Below are 20,136 nucleotides of genomic sequence, written 5' to 3' on the forward strand. Positions count from 1 at the left end.
TCATCTAAGGTCAAGCCAAGGAATGCTATAACCCCTCTAGAAGTCAGGCCCCTGACATCCACTTACTATCAAACAAAAGATTCCTTTATAGACTATTTAAGTTGTGTTGCCAAAGAAGTCCTTTATGATGGGGGGACTCCAAATCAACTACTCACTGTAAAATCCCAATACCCTAGACAAGAAAACCTTCAAAAGATAAGTTTTAAAAATAAAAAGTGGATCACAAATAGAATTTATATTTTTAAAGTGACTTTTTCTTTTGAAGTGAACATAAAAATAAAGTTTCAGACAAGTTATTACAATAACTTTTTCTAATTGCTTTCCATATGTAGAGAGATACAAATAAAGACAGTAAAACTGGTTAGTGATTAAGTCTGGTTCTACTGTTTCCAAGGGAAAAATCAAATGATAAACAAATATAAGAAATTAAAATGTAGTTATGGGACACAATTTTGTTTTTTATTTAATAAGAGGCAGAAAACTCATTTTTTTGTGATAAATATCAGGACATTTCTATTAGGCCCACAAAACAACTATAAAATATTATTAGTAGTGTTGTTTAAAGGCCATGTTAAATACATTAGGATACATCTTTACAAAGGATACTATTTAGTGATTAAAAAGAATGCGACTTTAGGTTCTGATCCAAAACCCAACAACAATAAATCCCAGTAAAGACCCTGGTATAACTAGAGCACCCACAGGTAGACTTTTTTCTTTTGGTTGCACTATGTGTAAAAAAAAAAAAAATCATGCTTAGAGGAAGGGAACCAATATTTACAAAACACCTATTAAATGTGAAGCATTTTACATATCTCATTGAATCATCATAACAGTCGGAAAGTTTGAAATCATTATCCCCAAGACTTGGGCAAATTAAGTAATTTTCCCAAAGAAACTTGGGTAAGGAGAGGTAGGATATAAGTCAGGCCAGTCTGGGTCCAAAACCTGAGTTGTTTCCAATATACCAGGTTGGCATTATCTTATAGAATAAAGTGGAACTGTAGCTGGGAAAGAAAGAAGCTAAGCTTTAGAATATAGGGTCCTATTAACAGGGAAATGTGCTTCTTGTAAGTGGCTTAGAAATGGCTATTTCCTAAAGGACTCGTATTCCTAAATTACTTGTCAGTGACATCATACTTTGTCATTTCTCAGGAATCATGGAATTACCTCTGATTTATTCTATCTTTATATCCAGCCTGTCATTTAATTTCTTCTCCCTTTGAAATGTTTTTCAGTTCTGCCCCTCGCTGTACATTTTTGCTACTATCACTGTAAGTCTACAAGTCTCTCTGACCTGTTTTTTCACCTCTAAAGCATCCTTACTAGGTTACATTTCCTAAAATACTGCCTTCACCACCTCAACTTTCTACATAAGATCCTAGACTGGATCTCTTTGCCTATCCCAGCAGGTATAAATTCTTACAAGCCTCTTCATAAAGCTTGTAAACTGTTTTTTGTTTACCAATTCAATTTTATCTAATTCTGTTTCATACTCACTCTCTACAGGTCAAACTGTTTATTACTTCCTGCGTACTTCTACATCTTTGCTTTTGCTGTTCCTGACTGAACTCCTCCCCCAAATTCTATTCATTCTTTGTGGTCCATCCTAATCTTGCCTTCTCTAAGAAACTGTTCCTAATAACCTCAAAACCTGTTACAGTCAGTATTACAATTATGACTTAATTATCATCTTGAAACATTATCGAATTTTTTCTTGTGCTTTAGTTTTGTGTCTTCAACTAGACTATACATTTCTTGAGGCCAGAGTCTGATTATATTGCTATTCTAAAATCCTCTGGGAGGCCCCATCATTTTAAGATTAAAGCCCAACTTTCTTCCAATGGCCATAACCTGGCTTCAGTCAGTCTTTCTAGTCTAAGACCACTCATCTTGTATCCTGTACTAGCCACACTGAACTATTCTCTGTTCCCATATATATATTTAAATATATGTATATTTCAAATATAAATATTTTATATATAGAAAGAAAAAAATATATATATCAATATTTATTTCTTCACATCTTCATGCCTGCATTCTCTCTGCTGAGAATGTTTCTTCCTTTTCCCTGTTTGATGTTATTTTCCCTAAGAAGTGCTAAGAAGCCTCATCCTTCGGGAAAACAGTTGTCCTTCCTCTGTATTTCCATATTCCTTTGTAAATACCTCTAATATAGCACATAGTGCATGGTGTTACAATTGCTGGTTTAAATTTCTTTCTTCCCAACTATAATGTGGTATCTTATTCATCTTTGTACTCCTAGATCCTCACAGCAGTAGTATGTACATATAGCAGGCATCAACATGTTGGTGCGATGAAAAGCAGACTTCAATAATGAAAAAACTTAGATAATACATTTTAATACGCGTTTTATCTTTTAAAGTCTTCCTAACCACTTTGTGAGATGAGTATTAATATACCTATTTTACGAATAATGAAACTGGCTCAGAGATTAAGTCAACAACTCCACGTCACAAAGCCTGTAAGTGGTATACCAAACACTCCAATCCAGATCTTCTGATTCTAGTTTAGTGCTCTTTCTAGTAGACTAGGCTGCCCTCATACTAATTAACTGAACGCTTAGGAATTGCACATTACACTTCTCTTGTGTCTCTTTTTATAGATCTATCTTAAACAATATCAATTTGTGTTCTCATCTCAGCTCCTTGTCGGACTAAATTCCATGTTGGCGAAGAAGGATTACTTGCCTTTTTATCTCTTGCTCTGCCTGGCACAGTGCCTTACACATAGTAGGTGCTCATCAAATTGGACTGACCTGGAGAGCACTAGAATGGTCATTTTGACAGGCCAGTTCTTGCTCAACCTCTGAAACCTCCAGCAGATTCCGCTCACTGACCAATCGAGACAATTCTCCAACCACTGTCACATGCTTTGAAACAGTCCCAGACATTTTCTTGAACTGTGGATAATTCTCAACAAAGGCCTGCCATGGGAAAAACATCAATGAGAGGTTCTGTTATTTTTTGACCACGGATAAGCATGTATTGAATGGGGGGGTAGGGAAAGCAGGGGATGTTTTTCAGCCCTGATTAAAGCATCTACAACTTTCAGCCACATGGCATTTTGTTATGCTTAAGAAGAGAAGAACTGGTATATGTTGGTAGACTGAGTCTTTGTTTTTTTTTTTTTTTGAGACAGAGTTTCGCTCTTGTTGCCCAGGCTAGAGTGCACTGGCGTGATTTCGGCTCACTGCAACCTCCCAACCTCTGCCTCCCAGGTTCAAGCGATTCCCCTGCCTCAGCCTCCTGAGTAGATGGGATGACAGGCATGTGCCACCATACCCGGCTAATTTTGTATTTTTAGTAGAGATGGGGTTTCACCATGTTGGTCAGGCTGGTCTCGAACTCCCGACCTCGGGTGATCCGCCCACCTTGGCCTCCCAAAGTGCTGGGATTACAGGCGTGAGCCACTGCGCCTGGCAATAGATTGAGTCTTTAAATAGTCCAGATATTACTGAAGAATGGAAAGAAGCACATGGTTTATTATGAATTTTTCGCTATATTGTTTAAAGACATTACAGAAAATAAGCCTCAAACCAAATAAAATCAATCAAGGTAGAAATCAGACCCAGAAGATTCCAAAAGTGTTGCTTACATGAATAGTTCCAAACTCTCACATTAGTCATTCATGTACATGCTCAATTTACCTTCATGTCTGCTATTGATTCTAGTTTTTGCTGTTCTTTTGGTTTCTTCTTCTGAAAATCTTCCATGAGATTCTTTATATTGCTACCAATCTCAGCAAAGTTCAGGTACATATTCTGTGAAAAAGAAAGGTGGAAGCACATCATCAACTAGTCTGACTTTCAGAAAATTTAAAAGAAGTGAAAAAGAATTCGGAATGCAGAATTGAAGGGCAGGGAAATTCCATTTTAATTACCAAATTTGGACATTAGCTGGGACACTGGTGATGAATAGCATTACTATTCTCACAAACAGCTACTGGAGGGGAGAGAAGTAAATAACTATGTGATCTCTATGAAAAAAATACTGCTAAAGGGTCAGAATCCAAATCTTCTGCCTTCCCTTGAGAGGCAGTTTATGCACAGGATGCCTCTATCATCCTTTCACATGAAATCCCATGTCTGCCCCCATACTAACAAGCCAATATTGATCTTCTTACATAAAAACAACTAAAGACAATTAAAAAAAATTTAAACCACCTACATTAGCATAGAATTCATCATTTTCAGCAGATAGGACCACCTCTCTTAAGTCTTTACTGATCCCCGGCACTCTGGAAAGATCAATCCGATTGTTGTTTATGCCTAGTAGTTCATGGACCATGGCCTGATATGTCCACTAAATAAAGAATTATGAAAAAAAATGGTAACTGACAAAATATGGAAATAGTAAACATTCAAGAAAACAAAAACTGATAACATTCTTTAACTAGTCTTCTTTACATGAAGATTCTCTAGTTAAATTTTACTAATACTTTGTGCTATCATAAGCATTAAGATTGTCATTTTAATTGATTAAACACTGAAAAAAAGTCAAAATACTTTTAGATTTCACATTTTTGGAAAAAGGGCAGCAAGATTAATATTCTTGATAGAAAGACAACAAATTAGATCTATCATTAGCTCCAATTTTTTGCCTGTGAATTAAGGGTATATTTTTGGCTTCACAGATAGAGCTATATTGGTACTGCAGTTACAAGCTGTACCATTTCCTGTATGCTTCTGTGGTTTTCTGCAGCATGAGAAGTGTGTTCTTGCAGATTTGAGTGATACTATATTTATCCTGGGAACACTAATATTATCAGAAAAACCTTGTGAGTTGATCAAAACACTGGGAGATTCAGAAACTTACCTCTGAATCCATTTTATTTTATATTTTTACCTAATGGGAGTTGTGAGGAAGGACTGGTTTCCAGTATCACAAAATGTGAATTTATTTGGTAAAACTGGAAATGAGAAATCTCCAAATTTTCCCTTTTCACCATTTATGGAGAATAGATTACTTTCAGTCATAGGTCTGTTAGACAAAATGAAGTATTTTCTAGCACGTTCCCTTCTGCATCTAGAATCCAAATGCTAGAAATGTTTATATACATATTTTATCTTAAGAAAATTAGATTTATTAACAAATAATTTAGAAGGTTATAAAATAAGGTGCTTATTTCCTAAAAGATTTGCCAAAGGAATTCCTGAAAAAGCAAGTTCCATTAGAGCACTTAAAATAAATACAAGGCTGGGCATGGTGGCTCATGCCTGTAATGCCAGCATTTTGGGAGGCCGAGGTGGGTGGATCACTTGAGGTCAGGAGTTCGAGACCGGCCTGACCAACATGGTGAAATCCCATCTGTACTAAAAATACAAGATTAGCCGAGCATGGTGGCGCATTCTTGTAATCCCATCTACTCGGGAGGCTGAGGCAGGGAATCGCTTGCACCCGGGAGGCAGAGGTTGTAGTGAGCCGAGATCACACCATTGCACTCCAGCCTGGGCAATAAGAGCAAAACTCTGTCTCAAAAAAAAAAAAAAAAAAAAGTACAACAAAATGTTTTATGTTTTTACGGATAGCTTCTTGTGCATGCTTCTAGCATTTACTCTATAATTAAAATTATGTTTATTTCTCTCATCATTGCACCATGGGCTCTTTGAGGGCAGAAATTATAATTTTTAACCTTTTATCTCTAGTATTTAGTTTAGTACGTGGCACAAAACAAGTCCCCAGTGAAATCTGTGGGATAAATAGTTGCTTTTCTTTGCAAGACAGAATAATAGGCAATTAATTTTCTTTCCACTTTTTGATATTACCAAAAGTTTCTTTGGTGAACATATATTACTCTGAATTTAGGAATATAAGGTTATTTTATACTACAGAGAAGTTTCACTCCACAGATTTCCCTTAGCATATAAGGTGGGAAGAAACTGAAACATAGATTGTGCCTTTCTCTATAAATACAAAGTCACAGCCAGGCGCGGTGGCTCACACCTGTCATCTTGGCACTTTGGGAGGCCGAGTCGGGCAGATCACTTGAAGCCAGGAATTTGAGACCAGCCTGGCCAATATGGCGAAACCCTGTCTGTACTAAAAATACTTAATACAAAAATTAGACAGGTATGATGGTGCACGCCTGCAATCCCAACTACTCAGGAGGCTGGGGCATGAGAATTGCTTGAACCTGGGAAGTGGAGGTTGCAGTGAGTTGAGATCACGCCAACCTGGGTGACAGAGAGAGACTCTGTCTCAATAAATAAATACATACATACATATAAAATCACTATTGATAGAGCACCTGCTATGTGCACTGTTCTTATGCTTGCAGGAGAAAAAATAAATAGTCTGCCTTGAAGAAATATGTAACGTAGGAGACGGTGTAAACAACCAAAGCTACAACATGGCAAGTACAGCATGAGACATGAGAGAGACACAAAGGTCTACAGGTCTACAGGAATTTTCAGGAGGTAAGAACAATATCTGACTGAAAGAATACAGGCTTCAAGAAGATGTTGAAGAATGGCTAGATGTTGGAGATGGCTTTTGAGTGTTTTTTTTGAGACAAGAGTTTCGCTCTTGTTGCCCAGGCTGGAAGACAGTGGTGTGATCTCAGCTCACTGCAACCTCTGCCTCCCAGGTTCAAGTGATTCTCCTGCTTCAGCATCCCGAGTAGCTGGGATTACAGGCGCCTGCTACCACGTCCGGCTAATTTTTTTCTATTTTTAGTAGAGACAGGGTTTCATCATGTTGGACAGGCTGGTCTCCAACTCCTGACCTCAGGTGATCTACCCACCTCGGCCTCCCAAAGTGCTAGGACTACAGGTGTGAGTCACTGTGCCCGGTTCTTCTTCTTCTTTTTTTTTTTTTTATTCTTTGCTATTATTCATATAAATCATTTTATTTATTTATTTATTTATTTATTTTTGGAGACGGAGTCTCGCTCTGTTGTCCAGGCTGGAGTACAGTGGCATGATCTCAGCTTACTGCAACCTTCGCCTCCAGGGTTCAAACGATTCTCCTGCCTCAGCCTCCCAAGTAGCTGGGACTACAGGTGTGTGCAACCACACCCAGCTAATTTTTTTGTAGTTTTAGTAGAGACGGGGCTTCACCACGTTGGCCAGGCTGGTCTTGAACTCTTGACCTCAGGTGATCCAGCCACCTTAGCCTCCCAAAGTGCTGGAATTACAGGAATGATCCACCATGCCTGGCCAGATTGAGTGGTTTTAACAGCAGTATTTTGATAGGTGAAGATGGGAAGAGAAGGTACTCCAAACATTCTAGAGTTTAGAAAGCAGTCACAGTAAAAGCATGCTGGCAGGAAACCATGTGGCATTATCTACGTAAGTAGTGAGCTCTAGGTTTCATAAGAGGGTTAGCCCACATTGTGAAGGCTCTTGGTTGCCAAGTTCAGGAGTTTTTTAACCTAGTAGGCAAATGGGAACCAATGAAGGTTTTTAAGCCAAGAGTAGTAAGATAGAGCTGTGCTTTAGGAAAAGTTTTCATTGTATTTGTGGAACATTTAGAGTGAGAAGAAATAAAAAGTAGGGAATCAAGTAGATGACTATTTCAATATTCTTGCAAGAGATTAGGGTCTAGACCAAGGCAATAGCTGTAAGAATGGAAATGAGGAGACAGACGGAAACACTGGAAAATAGAATCTACAGAATTAAGTAGCTGTCTTGATTAGGCATGGAGGTACTGGCAGAAAGATATGGGAGGGATGAGGCAGAAGAGTTAATGATGACAGTGGATGGAAGAATCATGATACCAAAACACCGGGAAATGCAAAGCAAAACCAAGAATAGCTAAAAATAAGGAGGCAAATAAGTGGACCATGCTTTTATTTCCATATCTGTATTTTGATGAATATCACTTGAAATCATCCTCCTATTATGCCAAGAAAGGGTTTTGTACCTGGTTTAGCAATGGGGTGATGGCATCATCACAACGATCTAAAATAAGGAGCAATGGAGGAACCTCTGTCCGACGGAATTCAAACAGTTCATATTCTTTAGTTATCACTTGCTGTGGGTGAGAAAGAAAGATGGTTTGTGCAACCAACTAGTTACACACAGAGATGATATAAATAGGAAATTAATAAACGCTACATTTAACAATAGTTCTTTGCATCCGCATAGATCTTCCATATGAAGGATTCAAAAGTCTCACAAAGTTTAGTAGCATACTATTTAAGAGGTTAGAATTTGAAACCCTATTTTATAAGTGGTTTAACTGGACCAAAAAAGAGTTAAATAGCCTGTGTATGTTTCTTGGGGTAAACCTAAGAATCTTAGCTCTAAATGTTGCTTTTTGTTTTAAATCACATATACCTACCTCTTTGCTTAGAAACCTAACATACAAGGCCGGGCGCAGTGGCTCAAGCCTGTAATCCCAGCACTTTGGGAGGCCGAGACGGGTGGATCACGAGGTCAGGAGATCGAGACCATCCTGGCTAACCTGGTGAAACCCCGTCTCTACTAAAAAAAATACAGAAAACTAGCCAGGCGAGGTGGTGGGCGCCTGTAGTCCCAGCTACTCAGGAGGCTGAGGCAGGAGAATAGTGTAAACCCGGGAGGCGGAGCTTGCAGTGAGCTGAGATCCGGCCACTGCACTCCAGCCTGGGCGACAGAGCGAGACTCTGTCTCAAAAAAAAAAAAAGAAAGAAACCTAACATACAATCATGTCCTTGGTTGTAAATAAAATATTGCTTTAGTTTTTGAAATATGATAGAGAAATGAATGGCCGTTATGTTTTGGAACCAGGAATAGGTAATGCCATACCTTAACACACTCTGCAAGTCTCTTTGCTGCCTCTGATGAGAGCTGATAACGAATCATGGGACATTTCTTCAGAGATAAAAGGAGAGCTGTAAGCCCTTGAGTTGTTCTAGATAGCTGGGCTGGATCCCAATTTCGACCCTTTTTGTTAAAAACATATATTCAGAGAAAATATTTGAAATTTCTCTTACAAGTCTAATTATTTGCTGAATTAACTCTCAACTGATAAATTAAACCTTTCCTTCCATACCTGACAGCAACCCAAAATATTGAGGGAAAACAAATGTGGGTTCACAGCAATGTAATCACCATAAAATTCCTGCAAATAAAGCACCAAGAATAGTCATTCCATAAACTTCAATTGTATCAAGCAGTAATATTGTCATATGTGATATATAATATGATATAACCAAACTTGGTGAAATACAGGTGTAAAGAGACACAAAATTGTTCAATTAATAATTGAGTAACAACAGTCAACGTGGGAGAATTAAAATAATTACAAAACAGTAGCAATAACAATAAATCTAAAAAATAAAAGTTGTAAAGGTATACACATTATATTTCTGGAGACCTCTATGCATACTTATCAATTAGTAAAAATAACATACTGCTAATAGGAGATATAATGTTCTACTCAGATAAAAAAGAACTTTGCTGTCCAATGTGTTGTCATGAGAGAGAATATAATTTAAAACAGGTCATTCTTTTTATTCATTTATCACCTATCACATCCTTCTGAAAAATTCAAAACTAGTTTATCTGCTGCCTCTGAAAACAATATTCCTCACTTATGTGATAAACATATTTAAGTGTTCATAAAAAAACTTCGAGACAGACCTTTCCTTATTTTTTATTTTTAGACTCAAATATTTAAAAAGGGCCAACATACGAGATGTGTTACAGGACCAATATGTTTACCTGAACCTCAGCCACAACTTCCTGTTCATCAGCTTCAGCCAATGACTTCACGTCACTCTTGCTGATCACATTACTGAAATCTGAAACATACGAGTTGGGGTTGACTCAAAGGATATAATTTCTGCTGCAAGTATATGTAAAAGGGCCTGATAGTTAAAGCCTAATGAATAAGTGACCTTCAAACTGGAATGGGTAGCACAAATATATTTAATCCACAAATTCATAATTTTTTATATATATATATATATATTAAAAGGACCGCCGGCGGGCACAGTGGCTCACGCCTGTAATCCCAGCACTTTGGAGGCTGAGGCAGGTGGATCATGAGGTCAGGAAATGGAGACCATCCTGGCTAACACGGTGAAACGCCGTCTCTACTAAAAATAAAAAAAAAAAAATTAGCCGGGTGTGGTGGTGGGCACCTGTAGCAGCCCCAGCTATTCAGGAGGCTGAGGCAGGAGAATGGTGTGAACCCGGGAGGCAGAGCTTGCAGTGAGCCCAGATCAGGCCACTGCACTACAGCCTGGGCGACAGAGCGAGACTCTGTCTCAAAAAAAAAAAAAAGAACCACCATCAGAGGGATTGGAGAATGAGAACACTAGGGAACCAAGTCATTTTATTGAAAATAGCGAATAAGGAGAGAGAAGTAAACTTTCATCCTGTGTTTTATATATAAACTGTACTACCAGGTAACCAAATAGATGAGGGAAAATTTTTCTTTGTGAAAATATTCCGGCTCAACAATAACTAACGAATGTTAATGACAGAATTAGAATATCATCATTTTTTCTAACCCCTAATGAATCAATTGAATGGACCCAGGCATTGAGCATCAGCAGCTGCTAATATCAAAAGAATAAATAGCCAATGAAAGTACACAATACCACCTATAAAGTATTCTCGCCAAGAAGAAATCAAATCTTAACCTAATTAAGGCTCTGTATTCACCTATGAATTTACAGGAACCAGAAGATAGAGGAGTATTTTAAACTTCAAGGAACATGTTAAACTACCCCATGGGGATGCAATCAGCAAGATCCAGACTATGGAAAACTTAACAGTTTCTTCAATAAATAAATTGCATGGGGCAGCAGGTGCAGGGTGGGAAGACCTATACAGAAGATTAAGAAACTTAACATATCAACCAACAGCAATGTGTGAACCTTACTTTGATCCTGATTTAAAAAAACTGTAAAAAAAAAAAAAAAAAAGAGACAATTTTAAATTTGAACGCTGAATGGTTATTTGAAAATAGTACTAAGAGTTCAAGACCAGCCTAGGTAACATCACTTGAACCTGGGAAGTTGAGTTTACAGTGAGCCGAGATCATGCCACTGCACTCTGTCTGGGTGACAGAGGGAGACTCTGTCTCAAAAAAAAAAAGAAAAAAAATAATTATTTTTCATTTTTAATCTACATGTAATAATGGAAATGTGCTTTTTAAAAAATGAGTCCTTATCTTTTAGAGATGCATACTGAAATACTTATGGATAAAATTATATAATGTCTTAGATTTGCTTTAAAATAATATTGGTGGGGGAGTAGGTGACAGTATAGCTAAAACAAGATTGGGTGAGGCTCAATAACTGTTGAAACCAGCTGATAGGTACATTGGGACTTATGATACTATTCTACTTTTGTATGTCTTTAAAAGTTCGGTGCGGTGGCTCACATGTGTAATCCCCTCACTTTGGGAGGCAACGGTGGGCAGATCGCACTTGAGGCCAGGAGTTTGAGATCAGCTTAGCCAACACAGTGAAATCACGACTCTCCTAAAAATACAAAAATTAGTTAGGCATGGTGCTATGGGCCTGTAATCCCAGATACTTGGGAGGCTGAGGCAGGAGGATCGTTTGAACCCAGGAGGTGGAGGTTGCAGTGAGATGAGATTGTGCCACTGCACTCCAGCCTGGCGACAGAGTGAGACTCCATCTCAAATAAATGAATAAATGAATGAATGTTCCGTAACAAAAAGTTTTTTTAAATAAAGAGAGGGGCCTATTACACAAGAGATTTAGTAACATAAAAATATTTTTAAAAAGTATAAAAGAGAGATGAACAAGCTAGCTTAGTACTGATATAAATTGTGCTGCAAGTTAGTAATGAATAAAATCACTACATACAAATTCATTTTAGTTTACATCAATCAAATAAAATTCTGAAATGGATTATGCCATCCAAGAAATCTGAAGTCTACTTTTCATAGGCTGTGGTGCTAATATAATTTTTTTCTTCTGCTTCACAGATTTACAGTCCAAATCAAACAATTTTTAGAACCAGAAGAGTAAACACTAGATTAACCATTATTAATGTCAACTGCTACAAAGAACTGTTTAGAGGAAAAAGGAGTCTTTCACCTCATGATGAATTCAATTTTTAGCCAAGAGATTCAGCAAAAGAGTAATTCTGTTATTATATACATCTACTTAAACTTGGCAGCACAGGGGATATATGTACATATATACCTACATATGTATATGTGATTTGTATATATTTATATATGTGTATGTGTATATATACACACAAATATATCAGAGATCTAGCTTGTGATCATACTAAAAATACCAGAATAACTACACACCTATGCAAATGGCTAAAATACAAAATAGAGACAACACCAAATGCTCCCAAGGATGCAAAGAAACTGGTTCACCCATGCATTGCTAGTGAAAATGTAATATGGTATAGACATTAAGGAAAACATTTGGCAGTTTCTTAATACAGAAAATATGCAATTACCATATGACTCAGCAGTTGCACTCCTGGGGGTTATTTATCCCAGAGAATGAAGGCTTAACTTTCACATAAAAATCTGTACACAGATATTTATAGCAGCTTTATTTGTAATAGTCAAAAGTAGAAACAAGTCATATGTCCTTCAATGGTGTATAGTTAAACAAACTGTGGTACATTTATACCATGGAATACTACTCAGCAATAAAAAGAAATGAACTATTTTCAAATTAAAAAAAAATTTTTTTTTGCAACTCCAGCTCAAAGGAGGAATGAACTATTAATACACACAACAGGCGAGGTCTGGTGGCTCATGCCTGTAATCCCAGTACTTTGGGAGGCCGAAGCAGGTGGATCACCCAAGGTCAGGAGTTTCAGACCAGCCTGGCCAATGAACATGGTGAAACCCTGTCTCTACTAAAAAAAATACAAAAATTAGCTGAGTGTGGTGGTGTGCACCTGTAATCTTAGCTACTCGGGAGGCTCAGGTGGGAGAATCGCTTGAACCCGTGAGGTGGAGGTTGCAGTGAGTTGAGATGGCGACACTGCACTCCAGCCTGGGTGACAAAGCAAGACTCCTTCTCAGACAAAAAAACAAAAAAGCAAACACACACACACACACACACACACACGCACCCACACATACCAGCCTGGATGACTCTCCAGAGAATTATGCTGAGTAAAAAAAGTCATTCCCAAAAGGTTTTATACTGTATGATTTCATTTATAGAACATTCTTCGAATGATAAAATATAAAATGGAGAAAATATTAGTGGTTACCAGGGTTAATGAGGGGGTTGGCGTGGGAGAGAAGTCCATATAAGCTAATAAAAGGGCAATATAAGGGATCCTTATAGAGATGAAAATGTTCTGTATCCTGACTGTATCAGTGTTAACATCTTGGTTGTGATATTGTACTATCGTCATGTAAGATACTACATGGGGGAAGCTGGGTAAAGGGTATCTGCGATCATTTGTGTTTTTTTTTTTTTTTTTTTTTTTACAGCTGCACACAAATCTACAATTACTTCAGAATAGAAAGTTTAATTTTAAAAAGAAAACCTGTGACTCTTAGCCAAAAACAAACAAAAATTAAGATGCCACAGATTAATAAAATTGCCTATTTTTACCTCTTGGGGCGTTGTGCACTGAAAACCCACTGGACGAGCTTTATATAACTTTTCAGTTCTACACAAAAGTGAATGAAATAAAATATGAGAGAGCTCTTATATATAGTCTTTTCACAAATGTTAATTTTTTGTATCATTATTCCATTTAAGTAGTATACGCTGAAGAAAGTACATGTCTTAGACTGTAGTCTAAACCCTAAAACTCTAATACCTTTAAGTAAGCTTTAAAACTTCTCAAATGCCCTACTTACTGTTAAATCTAGTCCTTGGTTTTGGAAATATTACCAAACAGACTACACTAATACTATTAACATAAAGATCAATAATGACATCTAGAGGAGAATGGATGTAACTTCCACAGCCAAATGTATTGGATCAAAAAAATCCATGTAAATTGTATAGTAAATACAAACCTAGTTTATTTCCAGACCTCCCCTACCTAACCCCCAACCCAAGAAAGTTGTGCACATAAGAGATCACTACCTGATGATTTATACTTTCAATGCATTAAATATAGTAACAAAGAGAAGTGAAAGGCTTTTATCTGGTATGTAAAGTAAATCTCTGCTTTTCCAACAAACTCAAGTATTACCTTCCCATTTCAAAAAATAAATCAGCTTCCATGCCTCAATTCCTAAGTGTAAAATGGGGATAAGTATATACTTTTTTTTTTTTGGCAGGGGTGAGATGTAAAATTTGTCTACTTACAACTTGTGACTTACAAAGCATCTTGAAAGGCAAAGTAAAATGTAAAATTTTTAACTTAAGTAATCAAAGATGAATGGAAATCACATTTAGCCCTCTGAAACAGAATATTGGTCAAAAGTTTTGTTTTTTTTTTTTTTTTGAGACAGAGTTTCGCTCTTGTTGCCCAGGCTGGAGTGCAATGGCACAATCTTGGCTCACTGCAATCTCCGCCTCTCCAGTTCAAGCGATTCTTCTGCTTCAGCCTCCCAAGTAGCTGGGATTATAGGCATGCGCCACCATGCCCAGCTAATTTTGTGTTTTTAGTAGAGATGGGGTTTCACCATGTTGGTCAGGCTGGTCTCAAACTCCTGACCTCAGTGATCCGCCCACCTTGGCCTCCCAAAGTGCTGGGATTACAGGCTTGAGCCACCATGCCCGGCAGGTCAACAGACTTTTAATACTTTGGAAGGACGTTAAATAAACGAGATCTTTATAGTGACAGATCCAATGAACTTATTAGTGACATAAAGGGCTCAATGAAACACACTAACTGGGATGTTGTTATGAGTTTGAAAAAGTGAACTAACATACTTACAAATGAAATATATAGTGTATTTGGGTCTTCGGAGCTCCTGAATCATATAATCCACATTCTCCTAGAAAATGAAGAACAAGCGAACAAAATATGAGGAGAGTTGCTTAAGGAAAAAAGTAATAAGCATTACCCATTGATTTGTTTATTTACTGCATCTACTGCATATTGAAGTCTAGGTTAAGTGTTGCATATGTTGGTGGATAAGGGCTGCAGACAGATAAATTTTGTGCACATGTTGGTGGGTAAGGGCTGGAGACAAAAGAGATGAATACAATGATCAGGAATCATATATTATTTAATAGTATGTGTATAATATTAAATATTAACCAACTGCATTTTGGCCAAATTAAGATAAAGAATATAAGGGACACAGATGTTGAAATACAACATAAAATTGATTATAATTCTGCAAACTCACATCGAGCTGTTTGTCTATAAATTGTATTCACTTGCTCAAAATTCTTTTTTTTTTTTTTTTTTATTTGAGATGAGGTCTCACTCTGTCGCCCAGGCTGGAGGGCAATGGCACAGTCTCGGTTCACTGCAACCTCCATCTTCCAGGTTCAAGCAATTCTCCTGTCTCAGCCTCCCAAGTAGCTGGGATTACAGGTTTGTGCCACCACACCCAGCTAATTTTTTGTAATTTTAGTAGACACAGGGTTTCACCATGTTGGCCAGGCTGGTCTTGAACTCCTGACCTCAACTGATCTACTGGCTTGGCCTCCCAAGTGCTAGGATTACAGGTGTGAGCCACTGCGCCTGGCCTGATCAAAATTCTTACCTAGAACATCAAATGTGTCTATTCCTTTAAAAATTAACATTCAAGAGAAAATATAGTTAATTATATTCACTTTGGCTTTTAATTTATTGGGATGTAAGACTCTGCACAACTACAATGTTTGTGAAGTATTTGCAAGTAGTAGGCTAAGATCTTTCTATAATTACATTAATTTAAAATAAAGTATAAAAGTTTAAAACAAAAAAGTTGATTTTTATATGGTCAAAATATAAGAATTCCGATTACATAAGATTATAATGCAGGTTTTATTGATTTTTGATACTATAATACCTGGTTAAATTTCAATATAAATTGTTCCCTAAACATATTTAGTAATTTGTTTTAAAAATCACCTTTCTTTACAGAATTAAAAGAAAAATGTAAGCAATGTATACTGCTTATTAATGGGGAAAAGGTTTTAAAAATTGTCATTTAGATTTAAAAATGCATTCAAATTAACGTTATAATATAATCTTAAGAAAAAAATTTAAAATATCTTTTAAACCTCAATTACTTCCTCGTAATATGCTAGGCAAAAATAACAAACTGAATTAAAAGATTCCTAAAAGTTCAGACAATGTGGAAAAAGACAAAAGAGAATATACAAAATAATAAAAAGAAAAAGGAAAGATTATTATTATTATTATTATTTTTTGAGACGGAGTCTTGCTCTGCCGCCAGGCTGGACTACAGTGGCGTGATCTCAGCTCACTGAAACCTCCAACTCCCTGGTTCAAGCAATTCTCCTGCCTCAGCCTCCCTAGTAGCTGGGACTACAGGTGCCTGCCACCACACCTGGCTAATTGTTTTTGTGTGTGTGTGTATTTTCAGTAGAGACGGGGTTTCACCATGTTGGCCAGAATGGTCTCGATCTCCTGACCACGTGATCTGCCCGCCTGGGCCTCCCAAAGTGCTAGGATTACAGGTGTGAGCCACCGTGCCCGGCCAAAAGGAAAGATTCTTAAAAGAGTTTGAGAGACAGTACATAGCAGTCAAAGAGTTTCTCTAATAAAAAAATTAGGAAATAATGAACTAGATCATCTCTAAGGTACCTCTTGAAGCAAAATATCATGACTAAGAGCTATAAATATGAAACAATTGGAAACTATTATAACACAGCATGTGTTCATTAATTCAGCAACTATTTATTGAGTGTCCACTGTGTGACAGGCATTGGGAATATAGGGTGAGAAAAAACAGATATCATATCTGTTTTCATGGATTACTGCTGGTAATCACCCAAACCATACAAAAGTTCAAACCATGACACGCAATAGGGCGATAAAGATGGTTTTGTAAATGCACATAAGGGGCAGGTTTGACCTGGTCAGCAAAACCAGGGAAGGGTTACTTGAGGAAGTGAAGTTCCAGGCAGAAGAAGAAGCCTATGCAAAGGTCCTGTGGCATGACAGAACAAGGGGAATATAGTGGATTGAAAGATTAAGGTGATTAAGGTGCAGAGTGCAAAAGGGGAATGGTTCGAAATGAGGCTGGAGAAATGGTAGAAACCAGACCATGCTGCACCTTGAAGGCTACAATTAAGGACTTTTGCCCTTATCAGAAAAGCAATGAGAAGTCATTTAAGGATTTCAAGCAGGAGTGCCATGATCAGATTTGCATTCTGGAAAGTACATATGTACAAGCATGATAAAGTGCATTAGAGTTGAAGAATATGAATATGAATCAACAAAGTAGAACAGCCAGGCGCGGTGGCTCACGCCTGTAATCCCAGCACTTTGGGAGGCCGAGGAGGGCGGATCATGAAGTCAGGAGATTGAGACTATCCTGGCTAACACAGTGAAACCCCATCTCTACTAAAAATACAAAAAAATTAGCCAGGCGTGGTGGCAGGCGCCCGTAGTCCCAGCTACTCGGGAGGCTGAGGCAGGAGAAGCGTGAACCCGGGAGGTGGAGCTTGCAGTGGGCCTGAGATTGCGCCACTGCACTCCAGCCTGGGCAACACAGGGATACTCCAAAAAAAAAAAAAAAAAAAAAAGAAAGTATTAAAATAGGAAAGGATTTTTAAAGGAGAGACTCAAGCTAGATTTAGAAGGTGATGGACAAAAAGTGACAAATGGCCAAATAACTTTTAATTAGTGGAAGAAAAAAAACCAGTGAACAGGAATGAGCATGTAAAATTGCTCATTCCAACAGTAGCCCAGCTGGCTACAGAGGAGCAGCAGACCTAGGACACAGGAAGGCTAGATACATATGGGCAAATGAAACCAACAAAGGAGGGCTTTAACTGCTGGGCTAAATATAGATTTAATCATGGAAATAACATCAAACCACCAGAAGTTTCTGAGCATAAATGTGAATAAAGTGGTAAAGATTCAAGACACTCATAGCTGTATACGAAATTAAGTGTTGATGGTGTTCAATGTGACAGATACGGAGGTTAATCCAGGAATAAAGTAATGTGGGTCTCTGTTAAGAGTAGTTCATTAGTGGCAATGGGAATAGCTGTGAACCTAAAAGACATCTTGAAGGAAGAATTGGCTGTAAGGGGTCAACTGAAATATGGAAACAAAACAAGAAAAATGAAGGTTATAATACTGATGAACCAGGATAATTATGATGCCACAAATTATGAAAATACAAATTTATTTTGCCTTCTTAATGCTTTCAGATTAGAGTGTGCTGCATCTGCCTGGGCAGATGGAAACTCAGTTTATGCAGTACCTTTGTAGGTCGAAGAAAACAAATTGCCTTCAGGTGTTTCATGATCTCTCGATTTTGAGAATCAATGCGTTCAAAGAGGTACACTTCTTTCTGTAGAATCTCCGATTGTGTGTATACCATACTCACTATGCCAGTCTGTAAAAACAAAGGATTAACTAAAAGTATGCTAGTCTAGAATAATAAAAACAAGTAGCATATCTAAGCCTCTTTTTTCATTAATACTTAGCTGGATAACTTAAATAGTAATATACGTAATAACATTTACTGAACATCCAAACAGGTAGGTAACATACAAGAACGAAAAATACGCTCTCTCCTTTCAGCTGAAGTGTCAAGGTTAAAAACAAAAAACAAAGAAAAAACATGCTCTTTTTGAACTGGAACAATCCATACATTTCCAAAAATATTTTTTTCTATCACCTTAAAGAATTTTGTTTTCTGGTCTGTGGCCAACAAATAACCTGTCAGTTCAGCTTGAGCTCCAACAGCTTTACTTTTAAAACGCAATGTTGAGTGGAAACAGTAGGCCCATCCCAAAGTCTTCCAAGTGCTCTAACATATTAATGATTTATTGGCAGAGACATTTATTAAAAGATTTCTGATTCCAATAAATTGTTTCGGGTAGAAGCAGTCTCTGGGCAGTGGCTGGAGCCATTTAGACTGAAAAACCCACCGGGCAAGCTTTATACAACTTTTCAATTCCACACAAACTGACCCTTATTTTCATATCTTTAATTAAATGCTAAATCCTACTGTGGAATGGGACCAGCTATTGTAAGGTTGAGAGGGTTCCTTGACAAATGCTGAGCAAAAGCAAACTCACCGTCTCTTTATCCATCAGAAGTACTTTCATACCAGGCCCGCTGTCCTCTATCATTTTGGAAATGTACTGCTTCACAGCAAAAACCACGTTCATGGCGGCGAATTGACAAGTATCCCACAGCCCTTCCCGCCCCCTTTTCTGTCTAAATTAACCCCCGGTCTGTTGGCGGGGTCTCAGCTGCTTCCTCCCAGCCGGGCTTCGGCTTCCGGGAGTCCGGGCAACCACGGTGCTGGGAGTTGTAGTTCCGCTGGAGTGTACGGGGCACCAAGCCTATCCCGGGGATGGAAAAATCCGGCGGAGATGCCCTGGGCTGTTGCCACGCGCGGGCGCTATTCTCCTCCCACCTGCGGCCTGCATATGCCTGAGGCCCGGACTCTCAGACCTCTATTGCCCTTTGGTCCTGGAGGCCCAGCCGCAGCCTGAAGCCCAAGAGAGTGGAGCCTCGCGAAATGAGGAACCTGGCACAAGGTTTGCTTGGAAGCAGGAACGACGGAGCGTGGCCGTGGTCCCTATTTGCCATTAACGCTTTCTTGCATGGCAGTGAGAGATGAGGGCAAGGGAGGTGGCATAATGCTCCCGGCCACTTGGGACTCGGAGAGACGGCATTTAATAAATCACACGCGGTATCTGCGAAACAGTGGTCGAGATTCGTCTTCCCGGCTTCACTGGGTCAGTAATAGGCGGGAACAGTGCCCCTGTGTTGAGGCTGCAGAGGCCCGAATTGGTTTTCCCAAGACAGAGGGGCATATGAAATTGAACATGAATGAATGAACAAAGGGAACGCGTTTTAGGGATGTTTTTGAGGAGAGGCCTGAGGTTCTCCAGGAGGGTCTGCAGCGCGGGTCGGCCGTGGGGGCTCTCAGCCAGCGTGACCACCGGACCTGCAAGCGTACCCCTGCCCCACCCCCGGCTCGGCGCTCTGAGCAATCGGACTCTGCCAGCTCCAACTCCGGCGGGGCGCGGGTCACCCGCGACGCTGAAACTGCAGGCAAGAGCGGAGTTGACTGGGTCCTTTGAAATGGGTAGGGGACATGTATC

At 38.5% G+C, this 20,136-nt stretch overlaps 3 protein-coding genes across 9 annotated transcripts in view; 1 reads left to right on the forward strand and 2 right to left on the reverse strand.

The window, feature by feature from the left end:
- VPS45 (vacuolar protein sorting 45 homolog) overlaps positions 1-19,667 on the reverse strand; it is an 81,383-nt gene extending 61,716 nt beyond the window's left edge. For 2 of the 5 annotated variants that reach the window (XR_013398705.1, XM_077948656.1), the window contains exons 1-8: positions 19,099-19,311; positions 18,276-18,410; positions 14,816-14,876; positions 9,671-9,750; positions 7,887-7,997; positions 4,191-4,325; positions 3,671-3,784; positions 2,780-2,947 (exon numbers count right to left, since the gene is read on the reverse strand). Coding sequence is in view for 4 of the 5 variants with exons in the window: in XM_077948656.1 (XP_077804782.1) it covers positions 2,780-2,947; positions 3,671-3,784; positions 4,191-4,325; positions 7,887-7,997; positions 9,671-9,750; positions 14,816-14,876; positions 18,276-18,410; positions 19,099-19,191 (897 nt within the window). In the remaining variant the exon portion in view is untranslated. Of the gene's footprint in view, positions 1-2,779; positions 2,948-3,670; positions 3,785-4,190; positions 4,326-7,886; positions 7,998-8,752; positions 8,891-8,999; positions 9,069-9,670; positions 9,751-14,815; positions 14,877-18,275; positions 18,431-19,098; positions 19,312-19,442 lie in introns of those variants that run through there. The other 3 variants (XM_001098282.5, XM_002801756.4, XM_077948649.1) reach the window with 3 other exon arrangements.
- The window catches only part of PLEKHO1 (pleckstrin homology domain containing O1), a 154,518-nt gene that overhangs the window by 76,850 nt on the left and 57,532 nt on the right, over positions 1-20,136 (reverse strand). The gene's annotated exons all lie outside the window — the stretch shown is intronic.
- Positions 19,427-20,136, forward strand: part of OTUD7B (OTU deubiquitinase 7B) — a 135,874-nt gene continuing 135,164 nt past the window's right edge. Inside the window, exon 1 of one of the 3 annotated variants that reach the window (XM_077970379.1) lies at positions 19,427-20,120. The gene's annotated coding sequence lies outside the window, so the exon portion shown is untranslated. The remainder of the gene's footprint in view (positions 20,121-20,136) is intronic. The other 2 variants (XM_077970329.1, XM_077970426.1) reach the window with 2 other exon arrangements.

The sequence above is a fragment of the Macaca mulatta genome, chromosome 1 (genome assembly GCF_049350105.2).
Source record: "Macaca mulatta isolate MMU2019108-1 chromosome 1, T2T-MMU8v2.0, whole genome shotgun sequence".
Classification (NCBI taxonomy): Eukaryota; Metazoa; Chordata; class Mammalia; order Primates; family Cercopithecidae; genus Macaca; species Macaca mulatta.